Source organism: Mustela erminea, chromosome X, assembly GCF_009829155.1.
Source record: "Mustela erminea isolate mMusErm1 chromosome X, mMusErm1.Pri, whole genome shotgun sequence".
NCBI lineage: Eukaryota > Metazoa > Chordata > Mammalia > Carnivora > Mustelidae > Mustela > Mustela erminea.
In genome coordinates, this window is record NC_045635.1 from 89,872,245 (window position 1) to 89,892,973 (window position 20,729).

At 41.0% G+C, this 20,729-nt stretch overlaps 1 protein-coding gene across 5 annotated transcripts in view; it reads left to right on the top strand.

Annotated features, from left to right (window-relative positions):
- The window catches only part of MID2 (midline 2), a 93,773-nt gene extending 73,434 nt beyond the window's left edge, over window positions 1-20,339 (top strand). For 4 of the 5 annotated variants that reach the window (XM_032329797.1, XM_032329799.1, XM_032329796.1 and 1 more), the window contains exons 6-10: window positions 9,490-9,617; window positions 10,434-10,667; window positions 17,579-17,740; window positions 19,235-19,442; window positions 19,817-20,339. In XM_032329797.1, coding sequence (XP_032185688.1) covers window positions 9,490-9,617; window positions 10,434-10,667; window positions 17,579-17,740; window positions 19,235-19,442; window positions 19,817-20,219 — 1,135 coding nt within the window. In that variant the 3' untranslated portion in view covers window positions 20,220-20,339. The remainder of the gene's footprint in view (window positions 1-9,489; window positions 9,618-10,433; window positions 10,668-17,578; window positions 17,741-19,234; window positions 19,443-19,816) is intronic. The other variant, XM_032329798.1, reaches the window with a different exon arrangement.
- The last annotated feature ends 390 nt before the right edge of the window (window positions 20,340-20,729 follow it).

Below are 20,729 nucleotides of genomic sequence, written 5' to 3' on the forward strand. Positions count from 1 at the left end.
TGTCTCTCCTATCTAAAAAATATAACACCCACAACTTTCTCTAATCTTATACCCCCTCTGGCTATTGCTGTATCCATCTCTTTCCTGCATAGCAAACTTTTTCAAAGACAGTGCCATGTCCTCACCTCTGACTTACTCTTCTCCAACATTAGAAGTTATTTATACTAAAGTAATACTTGTGCATAGTTAAAAAAATCAAATATTACTAATAGTCATATTGTAAGAAAGAGCAATCTCCTCACTGCTGGTTTCTGTTCTCCAATAAGAATAATACTGAGCATTGATTCTGTGTTGAGCATTAGTCTAAGCCCCTGCAAGTGTTAACTCATTTAATCCTCACAAAACCCCCTTATGAGATAGATGCTATTATTATCCCCATTTTACAAGTGAGAGAATGAGGCTCAGAGAGGTTATGTGACTTGCCTAACATGACCCAACTAGTAAAGGATAGAGACAGGAATCAAACCTAGGGAGTTTAGTGCCACAGTCTACACCTTCCTAGCAAAGCCAAGAGGTTTCAGCTCTATTAGGTATTTCTGTTGGCATGGCCTTTACATTTCTTTTTTTTTTTTTAAAGATTTTTTAATTTTATTTGACAGACAGAGATTACACGTAGGCAGAGAGGCAGGCAGAGAAATAGAGAGAGGAGAGAGGAGGAAGCAGGCTCCTTGCTGAGCAGAGAGCCCGATGCGGGACTCGATCCCAGGACCCTGAGATCATGACCTGAGCCGAAGGCAGCGGCTTAACCCACTGAGCCACCCAGGCGCCCGGCCTTTACATTTCTAAATAACATTCTTATATTGCTATTCTCCCCCCCCCCATTTTAGACATTAACAATTGACTTCTGCAAACCTGGAAATTTTTTAGCCATCATTTCCTCAAATAGTTTTTAGAAGATTTTTTTCTTTATGAGAGAGAGAGAGAGAGAAAGAGAGAGTGAGCACACGCATGCAGGGTGAGGGGCAGAGGGAGTGAGAGAATCTCAAAGCAGACTGTGCACTGAGCACCGAGCCTGATGCGGAGCTTGATCTCACCACCCTGAAATCCTGATCTGAGCTGAAACCAAGAGCTGGATGCTTAATTGACTGAGCTGCCCAGACGCACCCCCTTGAGTATTCTTTACGCCACCTCCTTCCCTTCTTATGTAGACTCCTATTACAAGTATGTTACGCTCATTGAAGTTTGTCTCAGCTCACCGATGCGCTGTTCCTTTTTTAGCTATTTTTTCTCTGTGTGTTTCATTTCAGTAGTTTCTGAACTACTTTTTTTTCTTTTTAAAAAAAATTATCTTTATGAGATATAATTGACACATAAAATGGTATGTTTTTTAAATTTAATTTTTTTTCAATGTTCCAAGGCTCATTTATGCACCACACCCAGTGCTCCATGCAATCCGTGCCCTCCTTAATACCCACCACCAGGCTCACCCAACCCCCCACCTTCCTTCCCTCTAAAACCCTCAGTTTGTTTCTCATTGTCCATAGTCTCTCATGTTTCATCTCCCCCTCCAATTTCCCCCAACTCACTTCTCCTTTCCAAATCCCAATGTCCTCTGTGTTATTCCTTATGGTCCACAAGTAAGTGAAACCATATAATTGACTCTCTCTGCTTGACTTAGTTCACTCAGCATAATCTCCTCCAGTCCTGTCCATGTTGATGCAAAAGTTGGGTATTCATCCATTCTGATGGAGCCATAATATCCTTTTCTTTTTTTTTTTTAAAGATTTTATTTATTTGAGAGAGAGAGAGAAAGAGAAAGAGAGAGACAGAGAGACAGAACGGAGGAGGGGCAGAGGGAGAAGCAGACTCCCCACTGAGCAGGGAGCCTGACCCCAAGCTCGATCCCGGGACTCAGAGATCATGATCTGAGCCAAAGGCAGATGCTTAATAGACTGAATCACTCACCTGCCCCTCATTTTGATAGTTTCTAATATATCTTGGCATTCACTAACCTTTTCTTCTGTAATGCCTACTCTGCCATTAATCTCTCCAGTGTATTTTTAATCTCAGACATTGTAGTTTTCATCTCTAGAAGTTCAGTTTAGTTATTTCTATAATATCCATATTTCTACTTAAACATATTTAGCCTTTCCTCTAGCTTTTGAATATATGGCACGCAACACTAATTCAAAAAAGATGTATGTACCCCTATTTTTATTGCATTATGTATAATAGCCAAGAAACCTACATGTCCTTTGATAGATGAATGGATAAAGAAGATCACACACACACACACACACACACACACACACACACACACACACACACAGAGGAATATTACACATCCATAAAAAAGGATGCGATCTTGCCATTTGCAACACCATGGATGGACCATGCAAAGTGAAATAAGGCAGACTGAGAAAGACAAATACCGTATGATTTCACTCATATGGAATCTAAATCAAAACAAAACAAACAAAACCAAAACAAATGAACAAACAAAAAGCAAAATCAGACCTACAGATATGGAGAACACACTGATGGTTGCCAAGGGAAAGTGGGTGGGTGATGGGCAAAACGGGTGATGGGCAGAGGGAAATACAGGCTTCCAGATATGGAATGAATAAGTCGTGGGAATAATAGGTACAGTATAGGGAATATAGTCAATGGTAGTGTAATCGGGTTGAATGGTGGCAGATGGTAGCTACACATGTGGTGAGCAGAGCATAACATACAGACTTGTGGAATCATTGTGTTGTATACCTCAAACTCATGTAACATTGTGTGTCAACTTATACTCAAAAGAAAATTAAAATCAAATCTTGGGCAGAGCATGGAATACAATTATCAAAATTGTCAGAATATCTAATTCTAATATCTGTGTCAGTTCTGGGTCAGTTTTAATTGATTGCTTTTTCTCCTCATTATGGGTTGTGTTTTTTTTTTTCCTTCTTTGCATATCTGATCTTTTTTTTTTCCTGGATGTCAGACATAATGAAATTTATCTTATTGGGTGCTGTATATTTTTGTATTTCTATAAATATTCTTAAGCTTTGTTCTAGGACATGGTTAAGTTTCTTGAAAATAACTTGATCCTTTTGGGTCTTGTTTTTAAGACATGTCAGGTGGAATCAGAGCAGTGTTTAGTCTGAGTCACATTTTCTGTACTAGCGAGGCAAGACATTTCTGAGTACTCTCCTAGGTGCTCCATGCATCATGAGACTTTCCAGTCTGGCTTTTGGGAACAGACTCTATTCCTGGCCCTTTGTGAGGACCAGGGATTTTTTCCCTCTCAACCTTTTTTTAAAAACTTTTTGAAATTTATTGATTTGAAAGAGAGCTAGAGCACAAGCAGTGGGAGAGGGTCAAAGAGAGAGGGAAAAGCAAGAAGCAGACTCCACTGCTGAGCAGGGAGCCTGGCGTGGGGCTTGATCCTGGGACCCTGGGGACATGACCTGAGCCTAAGGCAGACTTTTAACCAACTGAGCCACCCACGCACACTTTCCTCTCATCTTTTAAGGGAGCTCTTTTTTTGGCCTTGGGCAGTTTCCTCACATGCATGTACTGATCAGTATTTTCTTGAATACTTAGAGGGGAACCTTCCGGAGGTCTCCAGAATTCTCTCTGTGCAGCCTTCTCTCTGATACTCTGCCCTGTGAACTCCAGACAACTTAGTCTCTTAGAGTCTCAGTGTTCTTAATTAGAGACATCATCAAGATCTGTCTGATTTTCCCTTCATGTACTATTTCACTCTCTTAATTTTGTTGGAACAGTTTTTCCCATAGTCTTCCAAGAAAGAATACATGGGAAGTAAATTTTCAAAAACTTTTTGTTTAAAAAATATTTGAAATTTATTTTCACATTTGGTAAGTTGGAAATAGATTTCCCTTATAATTTTGAAAGCATGGCTCTGACTTCTAGTCTCCTAGACTTCTCCTGACTTCTAGTGTTGGGCTGAGAAGCCCACTGCTATTTTGATCCCTGATCTTTTAAATGTGACCTATATTTTAACATTTGAAGGTTTTAAGGTCTTATATTTAATCCCATTTTTCTTAAAATTTCCCAAGATATGCCTTGGTATGGGTCTTTTATCATTCATTTTTGTTGGGCACTAAGTAGGTCTTTCCAATCTGGAGGCTAGTGACTTTTCATTCTGGGAAGTTCTCTTATATTTTTCACTAACAATTTCCTCCCATTTATTTCCTCTCTTCTCTCTTTCCAGGACGCTAATTAGTCAGAGGTTGAACATTCTAGATTTTCTCTCTGATGTTTAAAATCTTTCATTTCCTAGTTTTCATGACACTGTCTACTTGCTCTGTTATCTGAGATGTTTCCTTAAGTTTTTATCCAGTCCTTCTATTAAAATTTTAATTTCAGCATTCTTATTTTTATTTATAAGAGCTCTTTCTTGATTTTTGCTTTTATTTTTTTTTAGCATTCTGTCTTTGCTTTGTGGATACAAACTATTTGTTTATCTTCTTGAAGATCTGGACGATGATTTAAAAACTTCTAAGCTCTGCATTGTTTTGGTCTCCTCCAAGTTCCTTTTCTCCATTCATTTAAGTTGCTATCTTCCCCTACATGTTTGGTAAGCTTTCGGCTGACTGTTTGAATTGACCACTAGAGGGTGACTGGAAGATCTGAGGGGATGGGAATAGTTTGTTCCTCGGGGAATGTCACTATAGGATAAAGTGGAATGCCAGATTTTTACTGAGGGGACCCAAATGTCAGTTCTGTAGGTGTTTTCTCTTCAGTCAGTTTCCCCTAGAAGGAATCTACCAATCTCCTGCTTCTGATGGGGGATGAGGGGGACTAGGCTGGCTGCCACGATTCTGGGAGCCAAGCAAGAAAAGGTGGCTGAGGGTTTTAAGACTGCTTTTGATGCAGGGCGCCTGGGTGGCTCAGTGGTTTAAGCCTCTGCCTTCAGCTCAGGTCATGATCTCAGGGTCCTGGGATTGAGCCCCACATTGGGCTCTCTGCTCAGCGGGGAGCCTGCTTACCCCTCTCTCTCTCTGTCTGCCTCTCTGCCTACTTGTAATCTCTCTCTGTCTATCAAATAAATAAATAAAAATCTTTAAAAAAAAAAAAAGACTGCTTTTGATGCAGCGTCAAAGCTCTGCAGAAACTGAACCTCACATCTCCTGCCAGGACGAGGGAGGAGTAGTCTCTCTGGTCGAGTGGATCTGGGGTCTAGCTGTTCTTCCTATAAACTTTCAACTGTCGGCGGCACAAAATCAGCTTGACGTTGTTGGCTTCCTGACCCAGCTTTCTCTGGTCTGTTGTTGGTTACCGCTCATGCATCCCTTTCTAGCTTCCAAACATTTGCTGACAATCTCTTACTTGCCGGCATGTCTTTTTCCATTCTCTTTGTCTTTGTGGGTTTATGACATTTTATTCTTTGACTGTCATTTCAATGGTATTTCATGAGAGCAGAGATAAAACATAAATTTAAACCACATTATTCAATCCTCCCCACTCACTCAAGTCTCTGAAATGTCTTCTGCCTCTACCACACTATTCCCAGTGTTCTTTCTGAGGTCACCAAATGGATACCCTGTTGCCAAATCTAATAGACGTTCCTTTGTTTTTTTGCTTTTTTTTAAGATTTTTTATTATTTTTTAATTTTTTAATTTTTTATAAATATATATTTTTATCCCCAGGGGTACGGGTCTGTGAATCGCCAGGTTTACACACTTCACAGCACTCACCATAGCACATACCCTCCTTTGTTTTATCTTACTGTTTCGTCTTCCTTAATCACTCAATAGGGGCGCCTGGGTGGCTCAGTCCTTAAACGTCTGCCTTCCGCTCAGGTCATGATCCCAGGGTCCTGGGATGGAGCCCCACATCATGCTCCCTCCTCCGAGGAAAGCCTGCTTCTCCCTCTCCTACTCCCTCTGCTCCGTTCCCTCTCTTGCTGTGTCTCTGTCAAATAAATAAATAAATAAATAAAATCTTTTTAAAAAAATCACTCAATAACCTTTGTTCCTACTGACAATGATTCGTACTTGAAATTTCTCTGCCCTTAGCTTCGGTGAACACTTCTGCTTTTCTCCCTACCTACCGATTTTCTTTTTGCCTTTGGGAGCACATCGCCTTTGACCTATTCCTTTAAAGCTGTTGTCTTTATGATTCGGTTTTAGGCTATTCTCTTTTCTCTTGAGAATCATCTGCCCAACCTCAATATCTTCATCAGTGGTTTCTCACAGGGTCTGAAATTCTTCCCCACCAATAATAATTGTAATAAGCTGTTATGGGCCAAGACCTCGGTTAAAATGAAATTCTAGCTGGGAGAGTATTCCTTCCCCCCTTACAAATGACACTTATCATATCGTCCTTGAGAGATAACTAATGTTGTTTTGCTTAAACATATTAAACATAGACACACACACACACACACACACACACACACACACACACACACGCACACTTACATATACCCCGATACCATTTTTACTCATCCTTAACTTTCAGCCACTGCTAACATTTGGTAATATAGTATCCCAATATTTAGATTTTTATTTTTTATAAGATTTTTATTTATTTAAGAGAGAGAAAGACATTGTGTGACTGGAGAGGGGCAGAGGAGAAAGGAGAAGGAATCTCAAGCAGACTCCCCATTGAGCATGGAGCCCGTGGTGGGGCTCGATCCCACAACCATGAGATCATGACCTGAGCTGAAACCAAGAGTCAGATGCTTACCTGACTCAGCCGCCTGGGTGCCCCTAGATTTAATAAATATTTCACAAACAGAGGGTCATGCTGTATATACTTCATTATACCCTATGTTTGAAACTTAGCAATATATCATGAACTTGTCCCTGTCATTGAACTGATTTTCAGTGGCCTTGTAGTATTTCATCTTTTGATGTATTACATTTACTTAGCTCAGTCCCCACGGTTAGAGAGTTAGGGTACATATGGTATGTTGAATGCCCTTACACCTCAGTTGTTTCCTTAGCAATAAATTTATGAAATAGAACTGTGATGTCAAGGAATATTTGCATTTTAATCTATGTTGGTATTTAATGCCAAACTTATCCCCAAAGTTCGTTATCAGTTTCAGTCCTAATAAAATATGTAGACATTATCTCATACCGGCATAAAAAGCTCCTATAATTGTCATTATTTATAATCTTCAATGCAATCTCACTTTAATTTACATTTATTTGATTCCTCATATAGTTGGCTTTTAAATATATTTTTTAATATTTTATTTATTTATTTGAGAGAGAGAGTGAGAGAGAGAGAGAGCACAAGCCCGGGGAGAGGCAGAGGGAGAGAGAGAAAGAGAGAGAGAGAGAAGCAGGCTCCCCGCTGAGTAGGGATCCTGATCCCAGGATGCTGGGATCATGACCTGAGCCAAAGGCAGATGCTTTACTGACTGAGCCACCCAGGCACTCTGGGCTTTGAAATATATTTGTTGCCTATTTGTTTTCATGTTGTGTGAATTAGCTTTCTGTTTTATTTGTCTATGTTCCTGTCACTACTTACCTTTTTGCTCATGTGTAGACACCTTAAAATCTGTTTTGCCTCCAATGATGACCCCTTCCAGTCCATCCGTACAGGCAGAACACGCTTCCTAAAACATAAATTTGAGCATCACTTCTCGGCCAAAAGTGGTTCGGTGGCCTTCACTGCTCTTTGGATAAAGTGCAAACCTTGTAACGTGGCCCACAAGGCCCTGTGTGGTTTTGCTAATTCTGCAACCTTCAGGCTAGAGAGAACACACAGAGCCACATAGTCTCAGCTTACCTAACTCCTAGGCATTGTGTAGGTCACTGCGTAAAATGAACTTCCTCCCGGGAGATTTCCCTTAGTGCCCAAGTCCCTGCCAGGGGGATCTTGTGTATGGTACAGTCCTTTTGTAGTGGCATTTTTATTGCCTATTTAATATCTTTCTCCTCCACAAACTGAATTTCGTGAGGGCAAAGACCACAACTGTGTGTCTCCAGTATGCCTGGCACAGTGCCTGGCACATTATTTGTGCTCGGTGAGTATTGGATGGGTGGATGGATGGATGTATGGATGGGCTGATGGACAGATGGGTGGATGAATGGAAGAAAGAAGATTGGGGAGGCCAGGAAGAAATTTTATGAGCCAATTTTCTGCCTTAACTCTTGCCCTATAGGGGTTGTTGTCTTCTTACTCATTGAATCCTGAAGACTGGCCATTCTATGTAAGACCTGAAGATTATAGTGTTAGTCTTTCATATGTTTATCCTGGCCTACAGCTTATTCCTAAGTCATCTCTATTTTCACAAACAGCCAAGAGCTCTTGTTGGTGGATGTGTCACTGGGTTTACGTGGGTGAATGTTTGTTAACTTCTCAACCCCTTACAACTAATTCACCTTAGAAGTTTCCTCTCTAGTCTTCTACATTCAGTGCCTCTTCCCCTTATTCTACCTGTGTATTGTTGCCAGATTAATGTTTTTTTTTTCCATTCTGTCATTTGCATGTTCAAGGATCTTCATTGGCTGTGATTCAGAGGTCTGTCATAGGGCCTCAACATGTGTGCTTTGGTCAAAACGCCCAAGAGAATTCTGATGTGTTATCATGGTTAAGAATTGCTGAAGCACAGAAGAATTTACCTTAATTTTTTTTAAGAGCTATCTAAATTGGTTCAGGGTATAGAGCTTAGAATCTAATGAACATAGACTCATAGACCTTTTTTTTCTGACCCTTACTGGTTGTGTGACCTTAGGCAAGTTACTTAAGCTTTCTATGTATCATTTCTTGTTTATGTTATATCTTATCGTCATTTACAAAATGGAAATAACATCTACTACACAGGATTTTGGCAAGAGGTAAATTAAATCATGAATGTAAAGTGCATGCGTGGTCTCTTCTGTCTACTAAATGCTCAATAAATGTTAGCAGCTGTGTTGTTTTTAGTCATTCATTATTCATTTAACAATTTTTTATTCGCCATGTGTCCAACACTGTGTTTCGGACCATGGAAGCTATGAGAGGTACAAAATACAAAACCTGCTCTTGAGATACTTAGAACTAACTGGGGAGGTAAAAGTAGCAGAGCATTATATAATCATGGTAAATAGTAATAAAATTAAATGCAAATGTTATAAAAGAACAAATCAAGTACAGTATTTAGGTGAAGGCTTGAACTCAGCTCAGCCCCAGCATGCTGGCTTGTTGATTAGCATTAAAAAAAAATAGAGGGGAAGAAAAAATATCTCTCAAACTGCTCTAACCAAGCCTTCAGAGGTCTAGTTTTGATACTGCCTGCCAGATGGAAAATGATGCAGAGGGGAAAAAATCCTGTATTTACTTCTCAAAATTAAGACAGGATGGGGGAGTGTGTTTGTGGGGTGAACATATGTGAATAAATATGATATATCTCTTAATTTGTTCCTGATGATTAAATTTTAACTGGTTTCCATTGGAAAATCACAGATATGATATTTTCCACTTAATGAATCAAGCCCCCCGACTCATATATTTTTGCCTTGTTGAACCAGGAATCAAACATTGGATAAAAGTTGCAAACTGATTTTGATGTATATTGATGCACTTTTTCTCTTTTCCAGGGTCGCTATGGCAACAGCATCTTCTCAAGTTCTGATTCCAGACATCAATTTTAATGATGCCTTTGAAAACTTTGCTTTAGATTTTTCCAGAGAAAAGAAACTGCTGGAGGGGCTAGATTATTTAACAGGTGTGAAACTGTGGTTTCCTTTCCATTTTAATGCTTGTCTTTTGGTGTTCTCTTACTTTAAGGTAATCAGAAAAGGACCATATTTGCAATGAAAATGCTTTTATAACTTTTAAGATAATACATGTCAGTAATATCTTGTTGCTTTTTGTTGAAGGGGTTAGAACTCAGGTGGCAGTTATGGAATATTAAGGCATGTCCCGCTTGGATATGCGTACTGTTCAAATGATTTTAAGGAAATTTGAGAAGCTAGCAGATTAGGATGAAAAAATGTAAGAACTGTCTGGCTTGCAGACAATTTTAGGAAATGAGGGATGCATCCAGCCTGTGAAAAATTCTTGTTACCTTCAGGATTATTGAATGGCCACTTCCCGAGAAAAATACACATGTACAATAATTTGGCACTGGTCATTATTTTTGTTAACATATTAAAATAACTGTCATTTACTGAACAACTACTTTGTGCCAGACACTGTGCATTCATTTTGTAGTGTAAGTATCTACCACAAATCTGTCAGGTAATGGTCATCCCTTATTTCACAGATAAGAGAACTCGTATAATTAGCTCTTGGCCATCCTGCCCAGAATATATGGTAAAACTTATTTTAAAATAAAAAGAAACAGGTCGAAGGTCATGCAATAAGAAAACCACATGACCACTGGAGGTCTTGGCACTTGGCTTCCATCGAATGCATCTCGTTGATGAAGAGAACCTCCTTGCCACGTGGTGTTGAGTTGGGAAGCAAGAGTGACAACTGTTAAAATTCCAGAACAGAGAGAGTGTGCCTTCCTCACCTTCTTTTCCACCTTTCCTTACAGCCCCAAACCCACCATCTATCCGAGAGGAGCTCTGTACTGCTTCCCACGACACCATTACAGTCCACTGGATCTCAGATGATGAGTTCAGCATCAGCTCCTATGAGCTTCAGTACACCATATTCACTGGCCAGGCTAACTTCATCAGTAAGTCATGGTGTAGTTGGGGCCTGTGGCCAGAGATAAGGAAATGTAAGGAAGCAGTAAGCTGCTCAAGATTGGCCGGGGCGCCACGAGGCAAGTGTTTGTAAGACATGTTAGGTTGTTGAGTATAGTGTTTCTCGTAGACAGTGTAAGCTCCCCCAGGGCATTGCAAAGACCGTATTGCTGGGTGGACAAGCAAGGTGTGTATTTCCTTGCTGGGGGAGTCACGGGGACCACTCCCATTTGTTTTTGTAATCCCTAGCCTTTCCTCAGTTAATCCATGTCACACCCAGTGCAGGATTCATTCCTGGGCAGCCACGCCACTGTCATTGCTGATTCTGTGTGTGTGAACATCTCTCTCCTCGGCTCTTCTTCCACTTCATTAACATGATAAAATACATCACGTTGGAGGACAACTGCTTCCTTTCCCGGACCTATTTGTGTCTGCGATGGTAGTGATAAGCCTTCTGCCTCTGTCACTGTCCCCCTTCTCCCCCTCCTCTGAGAATGACACCAAATACAAAAATGTGGCAGTGGGCCATGAAATGAAAGCTGTTTAAAAAGCAGTCACTGAGCTCACATGTTACGGTTTCACCTTCTGGTGAATTAGAGCAAGACCAGGCAGAATAGAAACTTGATTCATCGATGGCCAGATGAGAGACACCCAGTTGCGAGTTCCCCTCCCTGTGCCGGGGAGAACTGGAAAGCAGAATTAAAACTGGATTCAAGACCAGAGCTGATTCCCACCCTAAGGTTCACCCTGGGGCTCTCGCCCTAGTCCGCAGAGCTGCAAATTAGTATTTTCTTTTACCTTTGTACGTGTGTGTGCGTCTGTGTCTCACTTCGCACACAGGCCCACATGAGAGGAATTTTCCCCATGACACCAACCCAATAGGCTTCCTTTTCCTGTTTGGTGCCCATGCTGGGCCACATGGTGGGCTGGGGAGGTGACAGGACATTGTGGGTCACACTCGAAAAACACTTGCCTCGTGCAGCTCCCACCTAAGCCACCTGGCCTGGGTAGCTGTGCTCCTAGGTGTTTTATTCAACTTGAGGAGTGACAAACCCTGAGGCCTCCCTGACATGCTTTCCTGCACTTGTCTCTCTCTCCCTTGCTCTGGTGAGTCTTAAAGCCAGCAACTGAGCTTCTCCTTCCTGAGAGGGATAGAGCAGAGGTCTGCTGGGAGCTGAGCCATAAGTCCAAGCGACAAAGATCTGAAGGCTCTGCTCTCCATTTTCAAAGATATGTAGCCCTTTGTAAAGAAGAACTTAAAGGATGATTCTTAATGGCGATAGGATCATAGCGCCTTCAGATTGGAAGGAACCTTAGAAGTCCTTTAGGCTAATCTTCTTCCCTTCTACTAGATACCCAGTGCATGACTGTCCTGCCTCTACTGGAACATTTCCAGTTCTGGTGATAGGTAGCTCACTTCTAACAAAATAACTCATTCTGTTGTTGTGTTTTTGTAAATAATTGTCAGGACTTCCATACGGAGGGCCTAACCCTTCCTCCTAGTAAGTAACAATGACGATAGGAATTGATAACGTGCATTCCACTTTGTCATTTATAAACGCTCCCACATTGATCATCACGCTGAGTCCTCATGGCTTCTTCCCTAGCCTATGGCATAGATGATACTAATTCTGTTTTATGGATGAAGAAGCTGAGGTTCATGTGAAATGAGTTGCCCAAAGTCACAGAGATACAAACTGATGGAGTCAAGGTTTGAACACAAGCCTGTCAGACTTCAAGTCTAATGTTTCTTGAATGAAACCCATAGCTACTAATTAGTCCTCATCCTAGCCTTTTGTGCCTCACTAACAAACCTGATCCATCTCTCCCATGACAGTTCTTCAGATAACTTTAGGTAGCTCTCATGTACATCCCTTCTAAATTTTCTCTTTTCCAGGCTAAACACCCTTAATTCTTTGAATCGCTCCTCATGTGAGATGGTTTCAGGCCCCTTACTGTCATGGTATCCTTTTCAGGAACACACTGCTGTGTGTCAAAGTGCTTTATAAAATGCACTGTCTAGGGGCGCCTGGGTGGCTCAGTTGGTTAAGCACCTGACTCTTGGTTATGGCTCAGATCGTGATCTCAGGGGCCCGGGATCAAGTCCCGCATCAGGCTCTGCACTCATCATGGAGTCTGAGAGTCTCTCACCCTCTCCCTCTTCCGCTTGTGCTCACTGTCTCTCTAAAATAAATGCAAAAAATCTTTTAAAAAACGTGCTCTCAAAAAAGTGAATACAGTACTCCAAAAGTGATCTGACCCCCCAGCCCTGAACCTCTTTATTCGAGTAGTCACACTGACTACTGAGTGTTGATTACTGAGCATGTAGTCACATGAAATCCCTAGGTCTTTCAAGTTCTTGATTGTATAAACTGAAATGCAACACCTTAAATTCATCCCGCTTCCATTTTGTCTGGTTAGCTTTGACTTCACATTCTAGCTTGCCCAAATCCTTTCAAATCCAGTTTCTGTCCTCCCAGCCTGTCTTCCATGTCATCTTCCAGTCTAGTGGAATAGGACAGTGACAGGAGCAGAGCCCTGAGCAAAATTCTGCCTGACAATGGGCAGATGAGACGAAAATATTTTAGGGGGTGCCTGGGTGGCTCGGTAGATTGAGCCTCCAACCCTTGACTGTGGCTCACATCATGATCTCAGGGTCCTGGGATTAAGTCCCATGTTGGGCTCTCTCCTCAGCAGGAAATCTGTTTGTCCCACCTCTCCCCCTCAGTAAATAAATAAATAAAATCTTGAAAAAGATGAAACTATTTTATTGGGAATACATATTCATGAAAATTCAAGGGCCTAATCTTTTCATTGGTCTGGCCTACCTCTGTTCTGCCACTGTTGATTGAACCTTGGCTCTGAGAGTTGCTTTCCTTTTCCCCTTATTCTTTTTGCTTTTCTTTCTTTCTCTCTTTTCCTTTTCCTTTTCCCTTTTCTTTTCTTCATCTGTAACTATCTCCCCACCTCATCTAAGATTTGAAATGGTCACAAGCCAATAGTGTTTCCGATGATGCTGTTAGCTGGATTCAAACAGATGTTTGGCCAATTGTCTTCCCCATTACTGTCTATCTTTAGTCTATTTCAATTTTGTGTTTTGCATTATGCAAGCACTGGCCATACCTTCTGTCTGAGCAGGCCGACTATAACATACTGCCACAAACATAAAACTTCTATTTCCTCTCCTTTTTATTTCCATGCAAATGTTCTCCACCACACATTTACACTCAGGTTCATGGATTTCCATGTTGTGGTCTTTCCCAGTTGAGCCAGGTGTATACTTCCGTTACCAGAATTCACTCGTTAACCCCATCTCGCCAAGTCTCAGTGACACCTAGAGAATTCTATAGTTGCCTTTTCGAAATTTAGAAATGGTTTCAAAGTCACAAAAAAGTTGTAAGAGTAGCACAAGAATGCCCGTATACTCTTTACCCAGATTCATCTGTTGTTAATATTTTTGTCCCATTTCCTTTATCATTTGCTAGCATTCCCCATCTATTTCTGAACCATTTGAGAGTAAATTGCATACATCATCACCTCTGACCACTAAATTCTTCAACGTAGGTTTTCTAATAAGGAAACTCTTATATAACGACAGTGTGGTTATCAACTCGAAGAGATTTAATATAATACTTTTCTTCTGATCCCACCATTCATATTCCAGTTTTGACAGTTGACCCAATAACCTCCTTTCTAACATACAAAGGACCTGATATTGTCCCTTAGAGTCAAGGATCAGGTATTGCATTCAATTGTCATTATCCCTAGTCCCCTTTAATCTAGAATGCTTCCTCAGCCTTTCTTTGTCTTTAACGACATTGACCTCTTTTTAAAAATTCCCTTTTATTTCTTTATTATACTGTCCCTTATTTTTGGGTTCCTCTGATGTTTCCTCACAATTTACATTCAAATTATGCATTCATGGCTGGAATACTGCATTGGAGATGTTGTGTCCTCCTGAGGACATCACATCTGGAGGCATGTGATGTCCACTTGCCCTTCGTTGGTGATACTAATTTTGTTCAGCTGGTCAAAGACATTGCCGGATTTCTTCACCATATAGTTACTTTTTTTCTTTTTGCAACTAACAAGCAATCCCTGTGGTGATACTTTGAGACAATGAAAATGTCCTGCTTCCTCATCAAACTCATCACACCCCACTCCTGTTTTAGCATCAGTCAAAAATTCTTGCATGTTCCAGTCTTTACCCTGATGATTGCAAAATGATGATTTTCCAAATGAGCACTCCCTCCCCCATTTACTAGTTGGCACTCTGCATTCTACTATAAGCAAAAGCCCCACCTTCTGTTTATTTATCTACTTCTCAGTGTAGACTCGTGAATTCTCTTTCTTCAGTGGTTTATAATTCTTCACTGCCCTTGCTTATTTTGATGCTCAGATTGTCCAGATTTAGCCAGTAAGGGCCATTTAAGCTGACTCCTGGGTTCTTACATTTTCCCATCATTTTCTGAGGACTTCTTTATTTCTAGCAGAACAGAAGATTCTAGGCTCATACTGACCTTATCCGGCCCCAGCCTTGAAATCAGTCATTTTTCTAAGGAACCCTGGTTTGTTTTAATGGGAGGATGTTATTGGAGAACAAGATCTGGGTACTAGGAACATACCCATATACCCATGTACATATACCTATGCACACGCATAATATACAGAGACACATACCTAACATACGTGTGTATATGGATGCACGTGTGTGTGCACACGCGTGCACGCACACACACACACGTATAGAAATCATGAGTTCATACCAGTACCTCCAATCCCAGTCCATCCCCACAGGTTCTTTCTTGCCTTCCCCCACTCCATATTTGTACGTTCCAACCTCCATAGTGAGAACCCTGGCTCCCAATGACATCAACACATGTGCTCATTTGCTTAATCCTGTAATGTATGGAACAGATTCAGAAGCGCTTTGCCCGCACTATGACAGAAACAAACAATAGTTCAGGATTTGTTTTCAGTCCTCCTCCTGCCCCTTCCCTTTGGTGTGGTTGTTTTTCATCTGAAATGCAGTAGGGTTCATTTGTTTCAGCTTGTCTTCAGTTTTTGTCCCCACTTTTTCATTCGTATTGATTTAATTGTGCTTTTCTGAATTTGTAAGACAATGTGTTTCCAAAAGGAAAAACAAGACAAAAAAGGTGTATTCAGAGAAGTGTCTTTCTTTCCCATGTCCTTTTAATCCCATGCCTATCCCTATCCCTTTTTTAATCCTATCCCTAGCCCTTTACCTGCTGACTTCAAACATATGTATTGTTCTCTTATTTGCCTTTATTTCTTGCAAAAAAAAAAAAAATTAGCATACTATCCATGCTCTTTTGCAATTTGCTTTTTTCAGCTAACAGTATACCCTGGAAATCACTCCATATTGGTTAATAGAGATCTTCCTCATTCTTTTTCATAGCTACATAGTACTTCATTATGAAGTTCAGTTTTTTGTTTTGTATTGTTAGAAGAATATCTGGAAGACCATTTATTTCCCTCTTTGTATTAAAATTCAAAGTGCAATTTATGATTCATACTGTGAATTGGTATGTGGATAACCAAGCCCTCCAACATTATTCCTGGAATTATTATATTGTATTATATATATAATATAATATTTTATATATATTATAATTATTATCTTATATTATATCCTTCTCTTTTCATGAGCACGACTGAGCATCTTCAGTTATTCTTTCTCGAACATCTCCGTTTGCCCTCCATTGTGCTTCTTTTTCTGGTTTTATTTGAGACTTTTTCAACTTCCTACCAAATTCATTATAAAGCCCTCATGCTCAGATCTGTTTCAAAACACCCATGATTATTTTTTTTCTAAAACACTCATGCTTATTTTTAATTTTCAGCCTCACTAAATCCTTTACAAGTGCTGCATAGAAGGGACGACACTCACTGCTCATTTTCCTTGCTCATTCCTTCGCACTCTTTAGTAGAATGGTGATTAAAAAGCAATAAACTGATTGAAAAGCAGATAACAGAAGAGAGGAGCCTCGATAATTCACAAAACCAGAATGTCAACCCCTCTTTTACTCACAGTTAGCCAAATACATGTTTTTGATTATGCACATTTTTCTCTGTTTAAGTCAGTGTTTATGATCCAAAGAGTTTCAAAAGCAAAAACCTAGATCTCTGAGCTTGGGAGGGAAGAAGGTTCCAGGCCACAATGTGTTCCTGGACCACCCAACCTCAAATGGGTTTTAGAATGGGTATTAGAAGGAGCAAAAAATGGGTAGTGTCAAGTGAGGGGATGGTAATGTTTGCTTTGATTTGCATGCCATCTCCTTGGCTTCCCTATATGCTACCTCGGAGCGCAATTAGTTTTGAGAGGAAGGGTGGGGAGGGGGTGGGAGAGATGAGCCATTAGCCCTGACAGCTTCGCTACCTTGCAGGGACAAAGCCACATTGCTGTCCACCTCATGCATTGTCACACAGTGGAGAGAACAGGACTAGGGTGAGAGACGAGGGTTACACTCAGCACATCACCATCTGTCTGTGGCCTTGGGCAAGTCACTTTTTTTCTCTCAGTCTTAGTTTCCCATTTGTAAAATGAGGGAAATAGGATGTGTGGGTGTCCTGTTGGCTCTGAGATTCCATGTTCCTGTGCTCTGCCCAGTGCCACTCCATCCATACCAGGCCAGGCTCAGCTGTCAGAGGACTGGGCCTTGGGTGTCAAGATCCAGGGACTCCATAAAATAGGGATGATTCTGTGACTTTTGTAGAGTGGCCATAAGGAGCCTGGCATGAGCCTAGCTCCATGGGAGAAAAGAGGCAGAAGATATCTCACTCTGTCTCCTGGGACTCAAAAGAAAACAAGATGAAATTCTTTTTTTTTTTTCTTTTTTCTTTCTTTTTTTTTTTTTTTTTTGGTGGTAGCAGGTTGGGGGAGGGGTGAGCTTTTGATGAATTTTCAGTGTGCTTCTCATCCTATTTCTATTACATGCTGGTTAATGTCCTTTCTTTCCCCCCCTTACAGGCCTGTACAATTCAGTGGATAGCTGGATGATTGTGCCCAATATTAAACAGAACCATTACACAGTACACGGACTTCAGAGCGGGACCCGCTACATCTTCATTGTTAAAGCCATAAACCAGGCAGGCAGCCGGAACAGTGAACCCACCCGACTAAAAACAAATAGTACGTTGTGGTGATTCCAAAAGGAGAGCTCCGTTTTTCCCTCTGTGCCAGGGAATACCTTTAGCCTGAGCGGGGAACCACAGTAGTGCAACATAGTGGAGGCACTGAGGAGAGGGGCTTTTATAGTTTTATATAGCTTTAATAGTTTATGCTTTGGGCACAGGGTTTACTGGTGCCCTTGGGAAATATATGAACCCAGAGATACATGCAAAGTGCATGTAGTGGTAGCTGGTGTTTGGGGAGGGTGTTAGTAAAGGGTTTTTCTCTGCACCCCATCCCGTGCTAGGGGAACAGTTTTGTAAGATAGGACTATTTGGGATAATCTGGTAGAATCCTTCTACAGAGAAGCAATACATTTTAGGAATGCTTCTGACCTAAGGGGACTTCCCAGACTTCCAACTAACTCAGCTTAACAAATAGTATTTGTGAGTAGCTAAAACAGTTTTTTCTCTGTCTCCCATAGCACGAAGATTGAAGGTAGGCAGTTCGGGATAGGGCTAGTGCAACAGCTAGTTCTGTGATGTTGTAAAAGACCTAAGCTTCTTCTCCCTTTGCATAGTGACTTATTGTCATATGGCCACAATACGGCCCTTGTGGCTTCCAGATGTCATATTTCCTTTTTTAAGATAGGAAGAGGGGAGAGAGTCGGTGCATAGGATGGCTGTCTCTTCTATTGAGAAAGCCTGGCACGTTTCTAGAAGTGTCCCCAACCCTGTCTGACTTCTGTTTCCATCTACTTCCATCTTATTAGCCACACCTAGCAGCAAGAGAGGCTTGGAGCTGGAATATTTAGCTCTTCTGCCCTCTGTGGTGAAAATGAGGAAAAGAGAAAAAAGTAGGGAAGGGGCATTATGTTTGCCAACAGTGTCTGTCACAGACCCATTTTGTATAACACAGCTCTTGCCGTACCCAGCAATTGGCTTCTAGTCATTTGTTTTATCATATGGTTATAAGAAATTCTAGGTTGTGAATGGTCCTACACAACAAATTCCATCTCTGATCATTCCTGATGCATCAGTCACTCTAATGAATGTACCTAATCATACATTCTTTACATCCCCATAGTAAGAGGGTAGAAAGATGGTCTTCACTGAGTTCCTACATTTTTTTTGTTCTGCCACCAACCAGCAATTAACTCATCAGCTCCCCTCACTTTGTCTCACCTCAAACACTCCTTCCCCTAGGACCTACTCAAATCCCAAGCTACCCACTGAAATAAAGCAGAGTACAAAACGTATCTGAAAGCAAGAGAGCCTGAGAGCCTCCTTGTAATTTGATAACCTATCCAGGGGGGCAACTGCTTCTTCTTTTATTGAAAATGGTGGCTTCAGGCCCTACTTTCTTAATATAATCAAAATAGCAGCCAACTTGCACTGGCCCAAGAAAGATCATCCTATGAAGAATCCCCTGGTAGCAGCGATAGTCCTGGAGGACAGGGATGGCATTCTTAAATACTTTATCATGCGTTTTGTTTTTTCTTTCTTTTTTTTTCAGGCCAACCCTTTAAACTGGATCCCAAAATGACTCACAAGAAGTTGAAGATCTCCAATGACGGGTTGCAGATGGAGAAGGATGAAAGCTCTCTGAAGAAGAGCCATACCCCGGAGAGGTTTAGCGGAGCTGGGTGCTACGGGGCAGCAGGGAATATATTCATTGACAGTGGCTGCCACTACTGGGAAGTGGTCATGGGTTCCTCCACCTGGTGAGTGGATCCCACTTGTAGTTTTTCTCTTCCTTTTTACTGCGAGATTCAGTTCCATTGCATGAACATAGTACCAGTAAGTCAAGGTTAAAAGGCATGTGAGGAAAACCACTCCTAGAAAAATTGGCCAGCTTTTACAAAAGCAAAAATATAAAATCTTGGGAAATACCCTGAGCTGGGGGTTGGAAATTACTGCAGCACTCTAATTGCTGACTTCCTAAAACTCTTGTGCTATTAACATTATGGGTATAAAAGTAAACTATTTAGTAAAGGACAAGGCATGCTTTAGATTTCTTATATATCCCATATGGTGCCTAGCACCACTGAGATCATTAATGCATGTTTATTTCTCTCTCCTTTCCACGGTCTCACAGGTATGCAATTGGTATCGCTTACAAATCAGCGCCCAAGAATGAATGGATTGGCAAGAACGCCTCCTCATGGGTCTTCTCTCGATGCAATAGTAACTTTGTAGTGAGACATAACAACAAGGAAATGCTGGTGGATGTGCCCCCACAGTTGAAACGTCTGGGTGTCCTTCTGGATTATGACAACAACATGCTGTCTTTCTATGACCCAGCTAACTCTCTCCATCTTCATACTTTTGACGTGACCTTCATTCTTCCAGTTTGTCCAACATTCACAATCTGGAACAAATCCCTAATGATCCTGTCTGGCTTGCCTGCCCCAGATTTTATTGATTACCCTGAGCGGCAGGAATGCAACTGCAGGCCTCAAGAATCCCCTTATGTTTCTGGGATGAAAGCTTGCCATTAAGTTTTCAGAGAGCCTATAATTCACTGGCTCTCCAGTCCAGCAGGTCTTCCCCTCCTAAACCTCAGTTAGTGTCCAATATACAAAATACAAAATAAAGTTCATCTGAAGCATCCAAAATAACTAGATACTATAGATTTAATTTCTGTGCATTAACGCTTGTATTTGAATTAATGTATTGAGTCTCTCAGAATGAATTATCTGAGTAGTCTGGGTTCAAGCCATTGGAGGAGAAATTTAGAGAATACCGCTCTTATCATTGGAGAATTAAAAATTCCCAGTGATTTAGGAGTATAAATGATATTGGAAGGAATTAGGATAATTCTAAGTAAATAATGTAGAAAGATGCTCTGAACAAGGGGCTAACCAGCCGGAAAGGTGTGCGTGAGTGGGGGTGTCAGCCTTTCCTAGCACTGGCCAGTTTGGCCAAGTAGAATTTTGAGGAGTCAAAGGATCACATATTATATGTAGTTTTTGATAAAAAGCCTACAATCGAGGATTTATTATACAAAG